Source organism: Piliocolobus tephrosceles, chromosome 21 (assembly GCF_002776525.5).
Source record: "Piliocolobus tephrosceles isolate RC106 chromosome 21, ASM277652v3, whole genome shotgun sequence".
In the NCBI taxonomy this organism is placed as follows: domain Eukaryota; kingdom Metazoa; phylum Chordata; class Mammalia; order Primates; family Cercopithecidae; genus Piliocolobus; species Piliocolobus tephrosceles.
In genome coordinates, this window is record NC_045454.1 from 43,644,273 (window position 1) to 43,662,753 (window position 18,481).

The 18,481-nt window shown below is 44.6% G+C and overlaps 2 protein-coding genes across 2 annotated transcripts; both read right to left on the reverse strand.

Moving 5' to 3' along the window:
- Positions 1-127: 127 nt before the first annotated feature.
- On the reverse strand, positions 128-1,351 carry LOC111530303 (olfactory receptor 7E24). Its single transcript, XM_026455493.2, is given in 2 exon segments — positions 128-1,314; positions 1,316-1,351. Coding segments are annotated over 2 exon segments (1,053 nt in total). The 3' UTR covers positions 128-297.
- Positions 1,352-16,900: 15,549 nt separating this feature from the next.
- Positions 16,901-17,950, reverse strand: LOC111530267 (olfactory receptor 7D4). Its single transcript, XM_023197427.2, has one exon. The coding sequence runs from the start codon at positions 17,948-17,950 to the stop codon at positions 16,958-16,960; it is 993 nt and encodes a 330-aa protein (XP_023053195.2). The 3' UTR covers positions 16,901-16,957.
- Positions 17,951-18,481: the final 531 nt, after the last annotated feature.

The window sequence follows — 18,481 nt, forward strand, 5'->3', positions numbered from 1 at the left end:
AAGAAAAGATTTGTGATTGCACCTGGATAGTTAAGTGAGGATTTCAAGTCTATAAGAAAAGATTTGTGATTGCACCTGGATATCAAGATCATTGCACAGATACTAAAGGAGGCTGTCTAGGTATATTGGCATCATTCATGATGTATATGATGAACAAAGGATACCAGAATACTCACCCATTGCAACTAAAGACAAAACAAAGCAAGCAATATTCACATACAAAACCCAGAGAGGAATGAAAGCCATCAAGCAACAAAAATAACGTGACCAAGGGGGCAGGATTTGCAGGCCTAGGTATTAAATTTTGCTGCGATTTCTAGCCATATAACAAAAAGGATGGAGAAGATGAGATTTGACTATTCTGCCGTGCAGCCTGCACAGAGCACTTTGAATGTCCCTGTTCCTCAGGCTGTAGATGAAGGGGTTCAGCATGGGGGTGACCACCGTGTACATCACTGAAGCCACCATACTCTTCCTGGGGGATGGTGACACAACTGAACTGAGGTACCCTACAAGGCCTGTTCCATAAAATAAGCAAACAACCGCCAGGTGAGAGCCACAGGTGGAGAAGGCTTTATACTTCCCTCCTGATGATGGAACTCTCAGAATGGAGGAAACAATTTTATAGTAAGAGAAAAGGATCCCTGAGATAGGGAGACAACCAAATATGGCACCCATGAAATATATGACCATTTCATTGACGAAGGTGTCAGAACAGCTAAGGTGGAGGAGTTGAGAAGGGTCACAGAAGAAGTTAGAAATGTCTACATCCCCGAAGCAGGTGAGCTGTAATACAATCAAATTGTGCAGCTGGGAGTCCAAAAGACTAATAAAAAAACACAACAAGACTAAGAAGCCACAGAGGCGTGGGTTCATGATGACTCGGTATTGCAGGGGGTGACAGATGGCCACAAACCGGTCATAGGCCATCACACTCAGGAGCATGTCATCCATACATGCAAAAAGGACAAAAAAGGACATCTGAGTCAGGCAGCCCGCATAGGCGATGACTCTGCTGTGAGTTTGCATGTCCACAATCACCTTGGGGACAGTGGTGGAGGTGAAACCGATGTCAGCCAAGGACAGGTTGGAGAGGAAGAAGTACATGGGGGTGTGGAGGTGGGAGTCAGAGCTGACAGCCAGGATGATGAGCAGGTTCCCCAGCACCGTGACCAGGTACATGGACAGGAATAGCCCAGTAAGGACTGGCTGTAATTCTGGATCCTCTGAGAGTCCCAGGAGGAGGAATTCTGAGACACCTGTGAGATTCTGTGGGTCTGTGTAGCTTGGACACCTTTTGAGAAAAAAAAAAAAAAAAAAAAGAGAGAGAGAGAATTGGAAAATAGGACATAAGTAAACCAGCATCTAGCACTGTGTCTATATTTTGGATACAAGCCATTCAGAAATTAAGTTTTCACATAGGATAATACACCCTCAATAATAGTTCTCAGTTGTGACAAACCCAATTTCCTCAGAGCTACTTCATAATTGATTTTGTGTTATTCACCTCGTTCTGTATACACCTACCTTGGAGACAATCTATTGAAGAACGTTAGGAGGGCAAAAACATTAGGGATTTTAGAATTCCATAATCACAGTAAAATATAGTCTAATTTACCAGGAAAAATATACAATAAAAATATTCTTGCCCCTTTTAAGAAAAAGATTAAATCCTTTGAAAAGATACTAAGAAGGAGTCAGTTATGCCTTGTTTTATTCTAATATAATTCTACAAATTCCATTGATTGAGGATATTTATCACACTCAATAAGATCTAGGACTGTAGGGTCCAGCCCCACAGGGTCGGTGGGTTTTTCTCCCCCTGTGCGGAGAGGAGAGATTGTAGGAATAAAGACACAAAACAAAGAGATAAAAGAAAAGACAGCTGGCCGGGCCGCAGTGGCTCAAGCCTGTAATCCCAGTACTTTGGGAGGCCAAGACGGGCGGATCACGAGGTCAGGAGATCGAGACCATCCTGGCTAACCTGGTGAAACCCCATCTCTACTGAAAAATACAAAAACAAAAACAAAAACAAAAAAAAACAACTAGCCGGGCGGCGAGGTGGCGGGCGCCTGTAGTCCCAGCTACTCGGGAGGCTGAGGCAGGAGAATGGCGTGAACCCGGGAGGCGGAACTTGCAGTGAGCTGAGATCCGGCCACTGCACTCCAGCCTGGGCGACAGAGCGAGACTCCGTCTCAAAAAAAAAAAAAAAAGAAAAAGACGGCTGGGCCTGGGGGACCACTACCACCAAGAGGTGGCGACCGGTAGTGGACCCGAACGCCAGGCTGCGCAGATATTTATTGGATACAAGTCAAAAGGGGCAGGGCAAGGAGTGTGAGTCATCTCCAACGATTGGCAAGGTCACATGAGTCACGTGTCCACTGGACAGGGGGCCCTTCCCTGTTTGGCAGCTGAGGCAGAGAGAAAGAGAGAGAGAGAGAGAAAGAGAGAGGGAGAGGACACAGCCTACGCCATTATTTCTTCATATCAGAGGTTTTTAGTACTTCCACTAATTTTGCTACTGTTATCTAGAAGGCAGAGCCAGGTGTAACAGGATGGAACATGAAAGCGGGCCAGGAGCGTGACCACTGAATCACAGCATCACAGGGAGACGGTGAGGCCTCCGGATAACTGTGGGCGGGCCTGACGCCCTCCACAAGAGGTGGAGGAGTAGGGTCTTCTCTAAACTCCCCCCAGAAAGGGAGACTCCCTTTCCCGGTCTGCTAAGTAGCCGGTGTTTTTCCTTGACACTGACGCTACCGCTAGACCACGGTCGGCTGCTGGCGTTACCGCTAGACCAAGGAGCCCTCTAGTGGCCCTGCCCGGGCATGACAGAAGGCTCACACTTGTCTTCTGGTCACTTCTCACTATGTCTCCTCAGCCCCTATCTCTGTATGGCCTGGTTTCTCCTAGGTTATGATTATAGAGCGAGGATTATTATAATATTTGAATAAAGAGTAATTGCTACAAACTAATGATTAATGATATTCATATATAATCATATCTATGATCTATATCTAGTGTAACTATTCTTATTTTAGATATTTTATTATACAGGAACAGCTCGTGCCCTCGGTCTCTTGCCTCGGCACCTGGGTGATTTGTCGCCCACATAGGACCATGTTGTCTCAAAACTAAATGCAAGTTCATAGTTCATAATCAGAAAACATCTTTACATGCCAGTTACATTCTACGGTTTCCATCATTCTTACGTTTTCTGACTTTCATTCTTCATGGAAGTAATTGCTCACTCAAATATGTGGGCTTTCTTTTAAAATTCACTTAATTACAACTCCTGTCCTTGCCTTAGGTGGACTTGGAGTTTTGTTTTGTTTTTATTTTTTTTTTGAGACAGAGTCTTTCTGTGTCTCCCAGACTAGAGTGCAGTGGCGCGATCTCGGCTCACTGCAAGCTCCGCCTCCCGGGTTCACGCCATTCTCCTGCCTCAGCCTCCCGAGTAGCTGGGACTACAGGCGCCCGCCACCACGCCCGGCTAATTTTTTGTATTTTTAGTAGAGACGGGGTTTCACCATGGTAGCCAGGATGGTCTCGATCTCCTGACCTCATGATCCACCCACCTTGGCCTCCCAAAGTGCTGGGATTACAGGCGTGAGCCACCATGCCCAGCCGGACTTGGAGTTTTGATAAGAAAGGTAGCCCGGGGTGGTGCCTCACACCTGGAATCCTAGCACTTTGGGAGGCCAAGGCAGGAGGATTGCTCAAGGATAGGAACCTGAGACCAGCCTGGGAAACATAGCAAAACGTCATCTCTACAAAAAATTAAAAAATTAGACAGGCATGGTGGTGCCTGCCTGCAGTCCCAGCTACTCAGGAGGCTGAGTCAGGAGAATCGCTTGAGCCCAGGAGTTCGAGGCTGCACGGAACCATGATCATACCACTGCACTCTAGGCGGAGTGGCTAGAGTTCCCGCTAGACCAAGGAGCCCTCTAGTGGCCCTGCCCGGGCATGACAGAAGGCTCACACTTGTCTTCTGGTCACTTCTCACTGTGTCCCCTCAGCCCCTATCTCTGTATGGCCTGGTTTCTCCTAGGTTATGATTATAAAGCGAGGATTATTATAATATTGGAATAAAGAGTAATTGCTACAAACTAATGATTAATGATATTAATCATTATAGTCAGAGTGAGACTCTATTAAATAAATGAAAGGAAGGTTTAGTTAAAAGCAGGTAATTACTGGACATCATTGATGGCAAAGATGCTGATAGTATGGAATGTCCCTGTGCATGATAGAACATTAATATAGTGTTAAAATGTTTTTAATTTTTGAGACCCCAGCCTCACTCTGTCACCAAGGCTAGAATGCAGTGGCATGATCTCAGCTCACTGCAGCCCCCACCTCCCGGGTTCAAGCGATTCTCTTGCCTCAGCTTCCCGAGTAGCTGGGTCTACAGGCACATGTCCCACCATGCCCCGTTAATATTGGTATTTTTAGTAGAGATGGGGTTTCACCATGTTGGCCAGGCTGGTCTCGAACTCCTGACCTCAAGTAATCTGCCCACCTCTGCCTTTCAAAGTGCTGGGATTACAGGTGTGAGCCACCGTGCCTGGCCAAGGTGATGTTAAAATATTTTGGCATTACTTTCATTGTGGCTGGGATCATGTGAAACTCTAAAATGTATCTTGATCCAAACAATAAGGTTTACCTGCCCCCACTTCTTTCTGCATTCTTTTCTCTTTTTTTATGACTAAAAATCTCTGCCATGGTCTTTAAGTAATTGAATGTTGTAGATGCTAAGTGCAACTACAGGACGCATGAGTCCATAATACAGACATAAAAAAAGTGCTATTTTACCTTCTGCCTAGTTTGTGACACATTCCTGGAAGGAATGAAAGTACAAACAGGAAAGCAGTGAGTGTGTTGAAGTCACACTGATCACAGCCAATTTTGTGAACTAAGGAAGGGTCTATTCAATATGCAACAGAGATCCTAATTTTTGATGTCTCCTCTGTACCAAGCAAGATACAGGCTCTGGGAAATCATTGAAAGAAACTCAAATATTCCTCTCACAATCCTCAGTACTTACTTATATAAGGGCAAAAATTAAATGTCCTGTCAGAGACTTTGGGAACCACAGCTAGGTTCCTGGATATTTCAGTTCAATGGTATGGAGATTAACCTTGAACTATTAATAAAAAAACATGTAGAATACACTTCACATTGTGCCTCTATCACACAGGGATCACACAGGAGCACCCGCGATCTGTTTAATCATTGCTCACTGCAGTAGGATCTGCCGGAAATCAACTCAGATGACAGTGCCGAGCCTCAGAGACACGGACATCTCCCCCCTTGTCACACAGATCAGGGGCATGGGCAGGATTTGGAATTAAATGGTTGGTCTTTGAGTCTCTGGCACTGAACTTCTTCATTGCTTTCCAGCTCTCAGGAAGTTTTAAGCAGCGGCCAGTGGTCTTAAGTACAGGTGCATCTGAGGCACATTTTGGAACTATTTCCAGTTTCCTGAATAGAAATAGATCCCAAGACCCTGATTTTATTTCTCCTTGAGGAAGCAGAGAGCTGCAAGAATCCAGAAACAGGCGCAAGGGAGAGATGCGCCCTGAGTGATCCTGTGCCAGTTCTTTCTGGGATCTTTGATGTGATCTCAGCTGTCCTTTCTTTTTTTTTTTTTTTTTTTGAGACGGAGTCTCACTCTGTCACCCAGGCTGGAGTGCTGTGGCCGGATCTCAGCTCACTGCAAGCTCCGCCTCCCGAGTTCATGCCATTCTCCTGCCTCAGCCTCCCGGGTAGCTGGGACTACAGGCGCCGCCACCTCGCCCGGCTAGTTTTTTGTAGTTTTTAGTAGAGACGGGGTTTCACCGTGTTAGCCAGGATGGTCTCCATCTCCTGACCTCGTGATCCGCCCGTCTCGGCCTCCCAAAGTGCTGGGATTACAGGCTTGAGCCACCGCGCCCGGCCTCAGCTGTCCTTTCTATACTTGACACAGTGAATGTGGCACCCACTGGTCTAGCTGTGGTCTACCAGGAACCCCCAAAGGGAAGGACACAGTTAGCAGGGGCACCTGCCGGGTGTGACAGGGATTTGAGGGGGTAGGTTGGATGCAGAGAGAGGCCTGGCCGAATGCCATGTGTCTGGACTTAGACGGCCTGGTGCAAATGTGGCTTCACCTCTTTCTACCTCATGATCTGGTATAAGCTATATAAAAATGCATTGCTCCTTTCCTCCTCTGTACAATAATAATAATGTGCACAGCTATAACTCAGGAAAAACTGTGAAGATGAAATGAAACAAGCTATACAACACACAGAGCTGAGATCCATGCATTTAGGGAGCCCTCAGTAAGAATTCATGGTGTCATGGTGACTGTCATCTTCCTCCTCATCCTCATCAACGCCTTTGTAAACTTTTTGTTGTGCTTAGGGCACAGTTTAGAGGGACCCACTTTTTGCTACCCTGGGTGAGATGTCCATGGGAAGTTCAATCAGCATGGGAGGAAGGTAAAATTTCATCAGAGTGGAAAGTTAACCCAGGGAATAGGAAAATATATTTGCAAATCATGTATATGCTAAGAGGCTAACAACCAAACTACACCAAGAACTCCTACAACTCAACAACAAAACAAATACTCCATTGAAAGTGGGCAGAGGACTTGAATAGACATTTCTCTAAAGAACATATACAAAGAGCCATTGAGCATACAAAATGATATTCAGCATCACTCATTGGCAGGGACGTGCAAATAAAAAACACAATGAGATACCACCCAATAGGATGGCTATTAAGAGCAGATGAACAAAACAGCCTGTCAGGTTTTGGCGAAACCATAGAGAAGTAGGAATTCTTATACAGGGCTATGAAAATGGAAAATGGTGCAGCAATATGAAATAAAGGACCAGACACACAACCCCGAACATAAACTCCACAGTCCTCTGACATTTTACACATTGGTGTCCTCCCATCTGCCACCCCACTGTCCTGTTTGTCCTGAGGATGAGGAAACAAGGCTCCCGACCGTCCCTCAGCACTCACTGAGCTGCGCTTCCCCTCTGCTGCGCCATGACCACGGAGAGCAGGTCCGCTGTCCTCCCTGCGTGGTGCACGATGGAGGCTCAGTCTCCGTCCTCAGGACTGGCAGGAAGACAGGGTCAGACATGAGGGTCCTGATGCAGACGACAGGTGTGGAGCCCACTGGACTGGAAGCTGACACTGCAGGGCTAGAGGCACAGGCTGAGTATTTTCTATGCTATGGCCTTGGGGGCTCAAGGCACAGAGCTCCTTATTAGCCAAATTGGTTGATGTTCCCCAATCTCTAAGGACTGCGTCTTATTAATGGAGGAAGAAGAAGAGGAAATGGACATCCGCAGAAGCTTTTGGGGTCTTCCTCCACTCAGGAGGAATGCTGAGTGTACTATCCACTTCTCTCATTTCTTTTTTATTAAGATCCATCTACTTTTTATTTTCCTTTTTATTATATAAAAGATATTGCATATAAATGTTAAAATTATATAAATGGTTTTATATAAAATGGTAAATACAACATTTTATCATTTTCATCATTTTAAAGTATATAGCTTAGGGGCATGAAGTAGATTCACAATGTTATGCAACCATCCCCACCATGCATCTCCAGAACTTTTTTATCCTACAGAACAAAAACTCAGCAACCATTAAACAAAATCCCGTCCTTCAACTCACTAACTGCTAGCTGATTACTATCTCTACAAATTTAACTGCACAAAATACTTGACATAGAATCAGTCTGTATCTGCCCTTTTGTGATTGGTTTCTTTCACTGAGCATAATGTTGTCAAGATTCATCCCTGTTGTATCATGTGTCACAAGTGTCTTCCTGTTTAAAGCTGAGTAATATTCCATTGTATGGATGGGTCTCATTGTGTTTCTCCAGTCATCTGTTGGTGGACACTTGTGTTGCTTCCATATATTTAGATATTGTGAATAATGCTGCCATAAACATGGTGTTCTGTGCGGGAAATGCGCAAGGGGAGAAGAAAACAAACACACACACACACACACACAATACCTTTAAGGGTAAACAAGCTTTATCCCACATAAATGGCAATGTAGATAAAATAAGCAAATGATACAGTAAGCAAGTTACTATAATAAGCAAATTGAGGCTGGGCGCGGTGGCTCACGCCTGTAATCCCAGGACTTTGGGAGGCCGAGGCAGGCGGATCACGAGGTCAGGAGATTGAGACCATCCTGGCTCCATGGTGAAACTCCATCTCTACTAAAAAATACAAAAATTAGATGGGTGTAGTGGCGGGTGCCTGTAATCCCAGCTACTTGGGAGACTGAGGTGGGAGAACCGCTTGAACCCGGGAGGCGGAGGTTGCAGTGAGCCGAGATCGTGCCACTGCACTCCAGCCTGGGTGACAGAGGGAAACTCTGTCTCAAAAAAAAAAAAAAAAAAAAAAGCACATTGATATAATAAGCACATTGCAATGGGAAGGGGAGAAGGGAAAAGACATATATATACACACACACACACACACACACACACACACACACACACTTACCAGACTATGGAGGATTCACCACCAGACCAGGAAGCAACAGCCTGCTCCACAGTCAGACACTACACTCACTGGACTATGGAGGATTCACCACCAGACTGGGAAGCCACAGCCTGGGCCTCAGAGTCAGCCACCCATTCGTGCACAGACGAGGAGAGGTCTCATGAAGCTTCGGCACAGTCTGGGACCCTAGCTCTTTTTGTAACAAGTTGTTTGGCATGAGGTCCAGTCACGAAGGCTCTTCATGACTGGGCCCAAGGAACACAAAAAGGTCGTGTTTTTGTGATTGTCTATCGTTTTTCAATAACTACCATATAGGAACAGATTGAAACAGAGATTTCACCAAAACAGCGCTGGATGAACGCCTCAAGGGGCTCACACAACCCGTTCCAGGACTTGCTGACCATTGTTGGTGTCCATGTTCAACTGAGTTCAAATTTAACTTTTCCTCCACACATGGGCGTACAAATATCTGTTCAAATCCCTGTTTTCGATTATTTTAAGTATATACCCAGAAGCGAACTTGCAGGATCATATGGTAGTTCCGTTTTTCATTTTATGAGGAACCATCGTACGGATTTTCATGCTGCTACACCATTTTACATTTCCAAAGCCCTGTGTAAGCATTCCTCCTTCCCTACAGTTTCATCAAAACTCAACAGGCTTTTTCGCTCATTTATTCTTAATAGCCATCCTATTGGGTGGTATCTCATTGTGTTTATTTGCAAGCCCCTGTTGATGAGTGATGCTGGATATCATTTTGTATGCTCATTGGTCATTTGGTCATTTGCATATGTTCTTTAAAGAAATGTCTATTCAAGTTCTCTGCCCATTTTTTTTTATTGAGATGGAGTCTTGCTCTGTCACCCAGGCTGGAGTGCAGTGGCATGATCTTGGCTGCCTGCGACCTCCACCACCTGGGTTCAAGTGATTCTCGTGACTCAGCCTCCTGGGTAGCTGGGACTACAGGTGCAGGCCACTCGCCCAGCTAATTTTTTTGTACTTTTTGTATTTTTAATAGAGACAGGGTTTCACTGTGTTGGCCAGGCTGATCTCAAACTCCTGACCTCAGGTGATCTGCCTGCCACAGCCTCCCAGAGTGCTGGTATTTCAGGCATGAGCCACCACGCCTGGCCTTCTGCCCATTTTTAATGGGGCATTTATTTGGTTGAGTTGTAGGAGTTCTTGATATCATTTGGCTGTTACCCTCTAAGCATATATGATTTACAGGTATATTTTCCTATTCCCTGGGTTAACTTTTCACTCTGATGATAGTGTCCTTTGAGTCACAAAGGTTTTTTAATTTTTATGTAGTCCAAGTTATCTATATGTTGTTGTCTGTGCTTTTGGTGACATATTCAAGAAATCACTAAGAAATCCAGTATCATGAAAGTATTGATCAAATCATTACCAAATCCAATGTCAAGAAGGTATTGATCAATGTTTTCTTCTAAGAATTTTATAGGGCCGGGTGTGGTGGCTCAAGCCTGTAATCCCAGCACTTTGGGAGGCCGAGACGGGCGGATCACGAGGTCAGGAGATCGAGACCATCCTGGCTAACATGGTGAAACCCCGTCTCTACTAAAAAATACAAAAAATTAGCCGGGTGAGGTGGTGGGCACCTGTAGTCCCAGCTACTCGGGAGGCTGAGGCAGGAGAATGGCGTGAACCCGGGAGGCGGAGCTTGCAGTGAGCTGAGATCTGGCCACAGCACTCCAGCCTGGGCGACAGAGCGAGACTCCGTCTCAAAAAAAAAAAAAAAAAGAATTTTATAGTGTTAGAACTTAGGTTTACGCCTTTGATCCATTTTATGTTAACTTTTGCGTATAGTGTAAGGTAAGAACCCACCTTCATTCTTCTGCATGTTGAAATCAAGTTTTTCCTACACTGTTGAAAAGGCTGTCTTTTTCCCAATGAATGTTCTTGGCACCCATGCAGAAAATCATGTGACCATATACACGAAAGTTTCTTTCTGGGCTCTCTTTACTCTTCCATTTTTTTGTATGTGTGCCTTTATGTATTGTAGTACCATACTATTTTAATTCCTGGATCTTTGTAATTTATTTGGAAACCAGGAAATGTGAGACCTTCAACTTCTCTTTTTAATGGATTTCTACATTTTTTCAATTTATCTTACAATTGTACATTGAATTGGATAGTAGTAACAAACCCTGCTAGGCTTTGGAGAATGGATTCCCAAGGTTTTTGAAATACACTGTCTCATTGGAGCCTTAGTACTCGTGATCAAATAAGGACAGATTTTTGGTTTTGCCAGTGAGAATCACAGTCTGGAGAGGTTGAATCCTGACACAGTGGTCACTGGTGGGTCTGATACTGGAATTGGGTCTGTGGCCACCAGGCTGTGAGGCCTTTTCCAGAAAGCAGGCTCCCACCCAGGAACTGTGGCTGAGGGAGGGACTCTCCTGGGAGGAGGCAGCCTGGTGGGAAGGCTGCCAGCAGAAGTTTCAGGTCTCTAAAGCCTCCCCCTCCTTCCCTGGTCTCTGCAGCTGAAGTTGCATCAGGAAGCTGTATCTTCTAACTGCTTGAGGCAGCTTCTCAGATGAACCCTCTGAGGAGAATCCGTGAACTGTAATTTACAACTTACACTTTCAAAGGATGATGCAAGGAGCAACAATTCCACCAGCTTGAGCCATTTGAGGGTGGTGTGGAATTGGAAACTGTGTCAAATGCAATGGAACCCTGCCTCTAGCATGAGAAAACTAAGCCTGTATTCAAAATGATGCCTGCCAGGTGCAGTGGTTCACACCTATAATCCCAGTGCTTCAGGAAGCCAAGGTGGCCAATCCTGGTTTGAGGCCAGGATTTTAAGACAAGCCTGAGTCACACAGAGAGACCCCCTAACTGAGTGTGATGATGCACGCCTATAGTCCTAGCTATTTGGGAAGGTGAGGAGGATCGCCTGAGCCCAGGAGTTCAAGGTTACAGTAAGCCACTGTACTCTAGCCTGCACAATATAGTGAGACACTGTCTCCAAAAAAAAAAAAAAAAAAAAAAAAAAAGCCAGAGCAACATAAAATTGTAAGCACTCATTACCTTTCTGCCACCATGCATTGGGAAAAGTGGATCCCCCAGCTGACACTGACAATTGGCAGACAAGATGGTGTGTGTGGAGATGGCGGGAGGGTCTCAGGGATGTGGGATAAACCTTGACACCATCTACTACCCCATCCTTCACTGCAGACCCAGTTCTACCAATTCTCGTCAAAAGAGTGAACCACATCCCAAACACAATCCACAGTCTGTGGCTTCCATTCTTGAATACATCTCCAGGAAGTCTCAGAAGAAAATTAAACTATATGAGAGAACAGATCTTTTCTATCGTACAATTATTACGTGTTCTACGATCTGAGGTTAGATCATAAAACTGCAATTATGGGAAATAAAGGTCAAATAAAGAAGGAAAGAAAGACAAGAAGGAAGGAGGGAGGGAATGAGGGAAGAAAGAAGAGGAAAGGAAGAAAGTAAAAAAGGCGGGAGGGAAGAAAGAAAGGAATAATCACAAAGAAGGAAGCAACATCTCAGTTATTCTAGGCAGTTTATTACTATGAATCATCAGAACAAACAAGCTAACAAATCTACATTCCTAATTTGATGTAAAAAATCACATCACTGTTCTTATGAAATAAAGGATAGCAAAATTAGGAGTGTGGTATCTATGTCAAGTTGCCAGGTTATAGTTCACCTCTGTCTGCTTCTTCCTTTGTGGAACAGGGTGAATGAGAAAAGATATGTCAAAGAAATGTTTTCAGGGCCAAGTGTGGTGGCTCACGCCTGTAATCCCAGCACTTTGGGTGGCCAAGGTGGGCAGGTCACTTGAGGTCAGGAGTTTGAGATGAGCCTGGCCAACATGGCAAAATCCCATCTCTACTAAAAATACCCAAAAAATAGCAAAGTGTGGTGGCACACACCTATAATTCTAGCTACTTGGGAGGCTGAGACACAAGAACGGCTTGAACCCAGAAGGTGGAGGTTGCAGTGAGCTGAGACAGCGCCATGGCACTCTGTCCTGAGTAACACAGTGAAACTGTGTCTCAAAACAAAACAAAAGCAAAAAGAAAGAAATGTTTTCAGGATTAAATAAAGTCATACATGTAAAGCAACAAGCACAATCCTAAAAGGGTAAACACTGTATGGTTTTCATCCAATTTTTTCCAGAGGAAACAAGAACACAACCAAGTTTAGGTGAAGGCTGCTAACACGCAAATGCGTAATTTTTGAGGAAAGCGTGTCATCATGTCAGCACTCGATATGGCAAGTGTTTCAAACAACATGTGAGAACTCTCAAGAGTGGCTCTAAGAACATGGACCAAAGATGGAACTTTAAAAAAGACTGCATATAAAAAGGAAATTTAGAAAGAAAATACCAAGGGAGTTATTTAAGAGAACCTAAAGTAAAAACATGTAGCAAAAGCCAAATCACAAGTGCTTTGGGAAGAGTAAAAATGAAGCATGTGATTTACAGGAGGAAAAGAGCCAGGATATTTACTTCTTGTTTTCTTCTAGTTTTGCAGTTGTTGTTTTCGAGACAATGTCTCACTCTGTCGCCCAGGCTGGAATGCAATGGCGCAGTCTCAGCTCACTGCAACCTCCACCTCCCAGGTTCAAGCAATTCTTCTGCCTCAGCCTCCCAAGTCGCTGAGACCACAGGCACCCACCACCACGCCCAGCTAATTTCGTATTTTTAGTAGAGACAGGGTTTCACCACATTGGCCGGGGTGGTCTTGAACTCATGACCTCGAGTGATCCACCCACCTCAGCCTCCCAAAGTGCTGGGATGACAGGCATGAGCCACCGCGCCTGGTGGAGCTGGGATATTTAAATTCGCATTTGCCTAATGGACCTACAACATCCACTTAGTTCTGAGACCTTGATCTGTCATGGAGAAGAGGCTGGCCTGATGAGGAACTGAACGTTCATGAGCAGGGCTCAGTCAAACATAATCTTGCCTTTGTGACATTTGGATAAACCCAATGCTCTCTCTGACAACCACCACTTAGACAGATCGAACCCTAGGCTAACGCATTCTGCTGCCACGTGGATGTTATTAATAGGGTGTTTCACAGCACATCAAACTAAACCCTTCCCAGAACAAACTCGATGCAAAGGGAAGTAGATTGAACCCTACTTTCTGCCATGTACAAAAATCAAATCAAATCAAAAACAGATCAACAGGCCTGGCGCAGTGGCTCACTCCTGTAATCCCAGCACGTTGGGTGGCTGAGGCGGGTGGATCACTTGAGGTCAGGAGTTCAAGACCAGCCTGACCAACATGTGAAACCCTATCTATCTCTACTAAAAATACAAAAATTAGCCAGGCGTGGTGGCAGGCACCTGTAATCCCAGCTACCTGGGAGGCTAAGGCAGGAGAATCACTTGAACCCGGGAGGCAGAGGTTGCAGAGAGCCAAGAGCGCACCTCTGCACTCCAGCCTGGGTGACAGAACGAGACTATGTCTCAAAAAAAAAAAAAAAAAGAACAAAGAAAAAAAAATCAATAGCTTAAATATAATATAGCTAAAATCTTAAAACTCTTAGAAAAAAAATAGAGGAATATCTTGATTACACTTTATTTGGAAGCAGATTGTTAGACACAACAGTGAAAGCATGAGCAACAAAAGAAAAAAATAGATATACTGAACTTCATCAAATTTTAAAACTTTTCTGCATCAAAACATTCTGTTAAGAAAATGGAGCCAATGTGTTTCTATGGTGCCAATGTGTTTCTATGGTACCAATAGAAACACAGATACAAAGGACAATGGAACAGAAGAGGTGGTGCAGAAATGAATCAATGAATTTATAGCAAATCATTTTTTGACAAAGATGCCGAGAACACACAGTGTGGAAAGGACAGTCTCTTCCATAAATAGTGCTGGGAAAACTGGAAAACCACATGCAGAGGAATGAAAGTAGATCCTCATCTCAGGTCTCAGTGAACCTGAAAATGTAAAACCACTGAAGGAAAACGTAGGAATAACGCTCCATGACATTACACTGGGCAATGATGTTTTGGGTAAGAACCCAAAACACAGGCAGCAAAGGCAAAAACAGACAAATGAGATTGCACCATGCTAAAAAGCTCTCACACAGCAAAAGAAACAATCTACAGAGTGAAGACACATTCTACGGACTGGGAGAATATACTTGCAAAATTAAAGAGGGGGCCGGGTGTGGTGGCTCAGGCCTGTAAACCCAGCACTTTGGGGAGGCCAAGGCGGGAAGACCACTTGAGCCCAGGAGTTTGAGACCAGACCGGGCAACCTAGGGAGACCCCATCTCTACTAAATTTTTAAAAAAGAAAAAAAGACCTATTAAAGAAGGAATATTCAGGCCAGGCACAGTGGCTCACGCCTGTAATCCCAGCAGTTTGGGAGACCAAGGCAGGTGGATCCCTTGAGGTCAGTTCAAGACCAGCCTGACCAATATGGTGAAACCCTGTCTCTACTAAAAATACAAAAATTAGCCAGGCGTAGTGGCGGGTGCCTGTAATCCCAGCTACTCAGGAGGCTGAGACAGGAGAATTGCTTGAACCTGGGAGGCAGAGGTTGCAGTGAGCCAAGATTGCACCACTGCACTCCAGCCTGGGCGACAGGACTCCAACTCAAAAGAAAAAAAAAAAAAAGAAAGAAAGAATATTAAAACTGTATGAAATTCAACTCAATTGTGAGAAAACAATCTGATTGGAAAATAGACAAAGGATCCGAAAATAGGCATTACTAGAAAAAAGGCATGCAAATGAACAGGTATATGAAAAAACACTCAGCTTCACAAATCTTCAGGAATGCAAATTCAAACCTCAATGACATATCACCTAGTACCTGTTAGAATGCTGTTATCAAGAAGTTGAACTGTTGGCCGGGCGTGGTGGCTCACGTGAGCCTGTAATCCCAGCACTTTGGGAGACCTAGGTGGGTGGATCATGAAGTCAGGAGATGGAGACCATCTTGGCTAATACAGTGAAACCCCATCTCTACTAAAAAATACAAAAAAAAATTAGCCGGGCGTGGTGGCGGGCGCCGGTAGTCCCAGTTACTTGGGAGGCTGAGGCAGGAGAATGGCATGAACCCGGGAGGCGGAGCTTGCAGTGAGCCGAGATTGCGCCACTGCACTCCAGCCTGGGGGGCAGAGCCAGACTCCCTCTCAAAAAAAACAAAACAAAACAAAAAAACAAATAAAACAACCTAGAGGAACAAGGAAAGGAAGGAGGAAGAGAGTAAGAGAAAGAAGGGAGAAAGGAGTAAGGATAGAAGGGAAGGGAGAAGGAAAGAAGGACAAAAGCAAGAATCACAAGGAATGAAGCAACAGCTCAGGGTACTCCAAAGCACTAATCTCTGTGAATTTTATGAATGAACCAGCTTGTGAATCTAATCTCTATGAATTTTACGAATGAACCAGCTTATGACTCTAATCTCTATGGATTTTATGAATGAACCAGCTTGTGAATCTAGATCCCAGCTTTCAACTTGGAAAGCTCATGAGTATTTTTATGAAATTCAGGTCAGCAAAGTTAGTAGTGAGGCTGCAGCATCACACTGCCTGATATAACCGACCTCAACTCAATCTCTTCCTCTGAGAAATAAGAGTGAATGAGACAAAATAAGTCAAAGAAAGGTTTTTAGGATGAAATAGCTTATAGATATAAACTAGTAAGCAGAGTTTTGATATGGTAAGTACTTCACTTTGAATATTTTGTGAATTTCATTCTATTTCTTCCAGGGATAACAAGAGCAAAATCAAATTAAGATGAAGAACAGCAACATTCAAATGGATCATTTCTGAGGACCCGTGTCAGCATTTGACATGAAAAGTTTTATAATGTCAAGTTAGAAATCTCAGGAATCACTAAGAAAGTGGATCAAAGATGGAACTGTAAGGACTACGGGCAGAGAAAACTTTAAAAGGAATTACCGAGGGAGCAATTCAGCAGAAATATATTAGGTAGGTGCAAAAGTCATGGCAGTTTTGGCCATTACTTTTGCCGGCAAAAGCTGCAATGACTCTTGCACCAACCTAATGCAAAAACTTTTATTTACTTTTTATTTTTTTTAGACAGACTCTTGAGCTGTCACCCAGACTGGAGTGCAGTGGCCCCACTTGGCTCACTGCAACCTCTGCCTCCTGGGTTCAAGCGATTCTCCTGCCTCAGCCTCCAAAGTAGCTGGGACTACAGTTGAGTGCCACCACGCCCAGTTAATTTTTGTATTTTTGGTAGAGACAAGGTTTCACCTGTTGGCCAGGATGGTGTCGATCTCTTGACCTCATGATCTACCCGCCTCTGCCTCCCAAAGGGCTGGGATTACAGGCCTAAGCCACCGTGCCTGCCCATACAGAAACATGTTAAGCAAAGTCATAGGTGCTTTGAAAATAGGAAACTGCAACATATCTTTTAGGGGAGAAAAAGATTCAGGATATGTGAATTCACATTTGCTTAAGGCACCTATAGCATCCTCTTAGTTCTGAGGTTGTGCCCCGTAAGAGACAAGAGGCTGCCCTGCTGAGGAGTCTCCCCAGGGCCCCCTTCACATCCTTGTTCCTCAGGCTGTAGATGAAGGGGTTCAGCATGGGGGTGACCATGGTGTACATCACTGAGGCCATGGAGCTGCTCTGGGAAGAATGGGTCACAGCAGAACTGAGATAGACCCCAAGTCCTGTTCCATAGAACAAGGAGACCACACAGAGGTGAGACCCACAGGTGGAAAAGGCTTTGTACTTGCCCTCGGTGGAGGACATCCTCATTAAGGAGGAGACAATCTGAGAGTAGGAGATGAGGATCCCAGCTACAGGAAACACACCCAGCAGTGCCGTGGCCACATACAAGACGACGTTAATGAGGAGAGTATCAGAGCGGGCCACCTTGAGGACCTGAGCCAGTTCACAGAAGAAATGCGGAATCTCAGTGCCTGCGGAGAAGGTCAACCTCTTCATCAGTAGAATATGAATCAGGGAGACCCAGAAAATGATGAACCAAGATGCCAGAACGAGGAGGCTACAGAGGCGGGGGTTCATGATTGCCGTGTAGTGCAGGGGGTGGCAGGTGGCCACAAACCGGTCATAGGCCATCACGGCCAGTAGGAAATTGTCCATTCCAGCAAACATCATTAAAAAATACACCTGAGTGAGGCACCCCACGTAGGAGATGTCTTTGCTCCCTGCCTGGATGTCCATCAGCATCTTGGGGACTGTGGTGGAGATGAAACACATGTCGACAAAGGACAGGCTGGAGAGGAAGAAGTACATGGGGGTGTGGAGGTGGGAGTCAGAGCTGACAGCCAGGATGATGAGCTGATTCCCCAGCACCGTGACCAGGTACATGGACAGGAACAGCCCAAAGAGGACGGGCTGCAGTTCAGGATCATCTGAGAGTCCCAGGAGGAGGAATTCTGGTAATTCTGTATGGTTTTCTGCTTTCATGTAGCCGGTGTGTCTACTGGGAAAGGAGGAAAAAGCAACATTCAATCACTCTTCAATATCACCCTTGGATGCTACCTCTACGGAGTCCTTCCAAAGATCCTGATTCACTCAGGCATTTGGTAGCCTCATTCCATTTGAAATGTGTACAGTTTCTCAAACTACCTTTAATTTAGCAGCAATCTTTCTCCTTTATCATATACTCATGAGTTTTAATTATTTGATTCAAACCTATGGACAGTAATTTCTTCTTTGATAGGACTATTCCAAATAACTGAAGACATGCCACGTCTTTTCTTGATACATCTCCATAGTTATACTTCATGCTAATAGGTGTATAATCATGATTAAGATGCGCATTTTCAATTCAGGCAACCTTTTTTTCTGTGACCTGACACTGGTGATGTGACAGCTAACTTTTAGTTCCTTATTTTTCATTGATACCTCATGTTTTTCCTATTTATGGGGTACATGTGATATTTTGTTACATGCATAGAATACATAACGATCATGTCAGGGTATTTGAGGTATCCA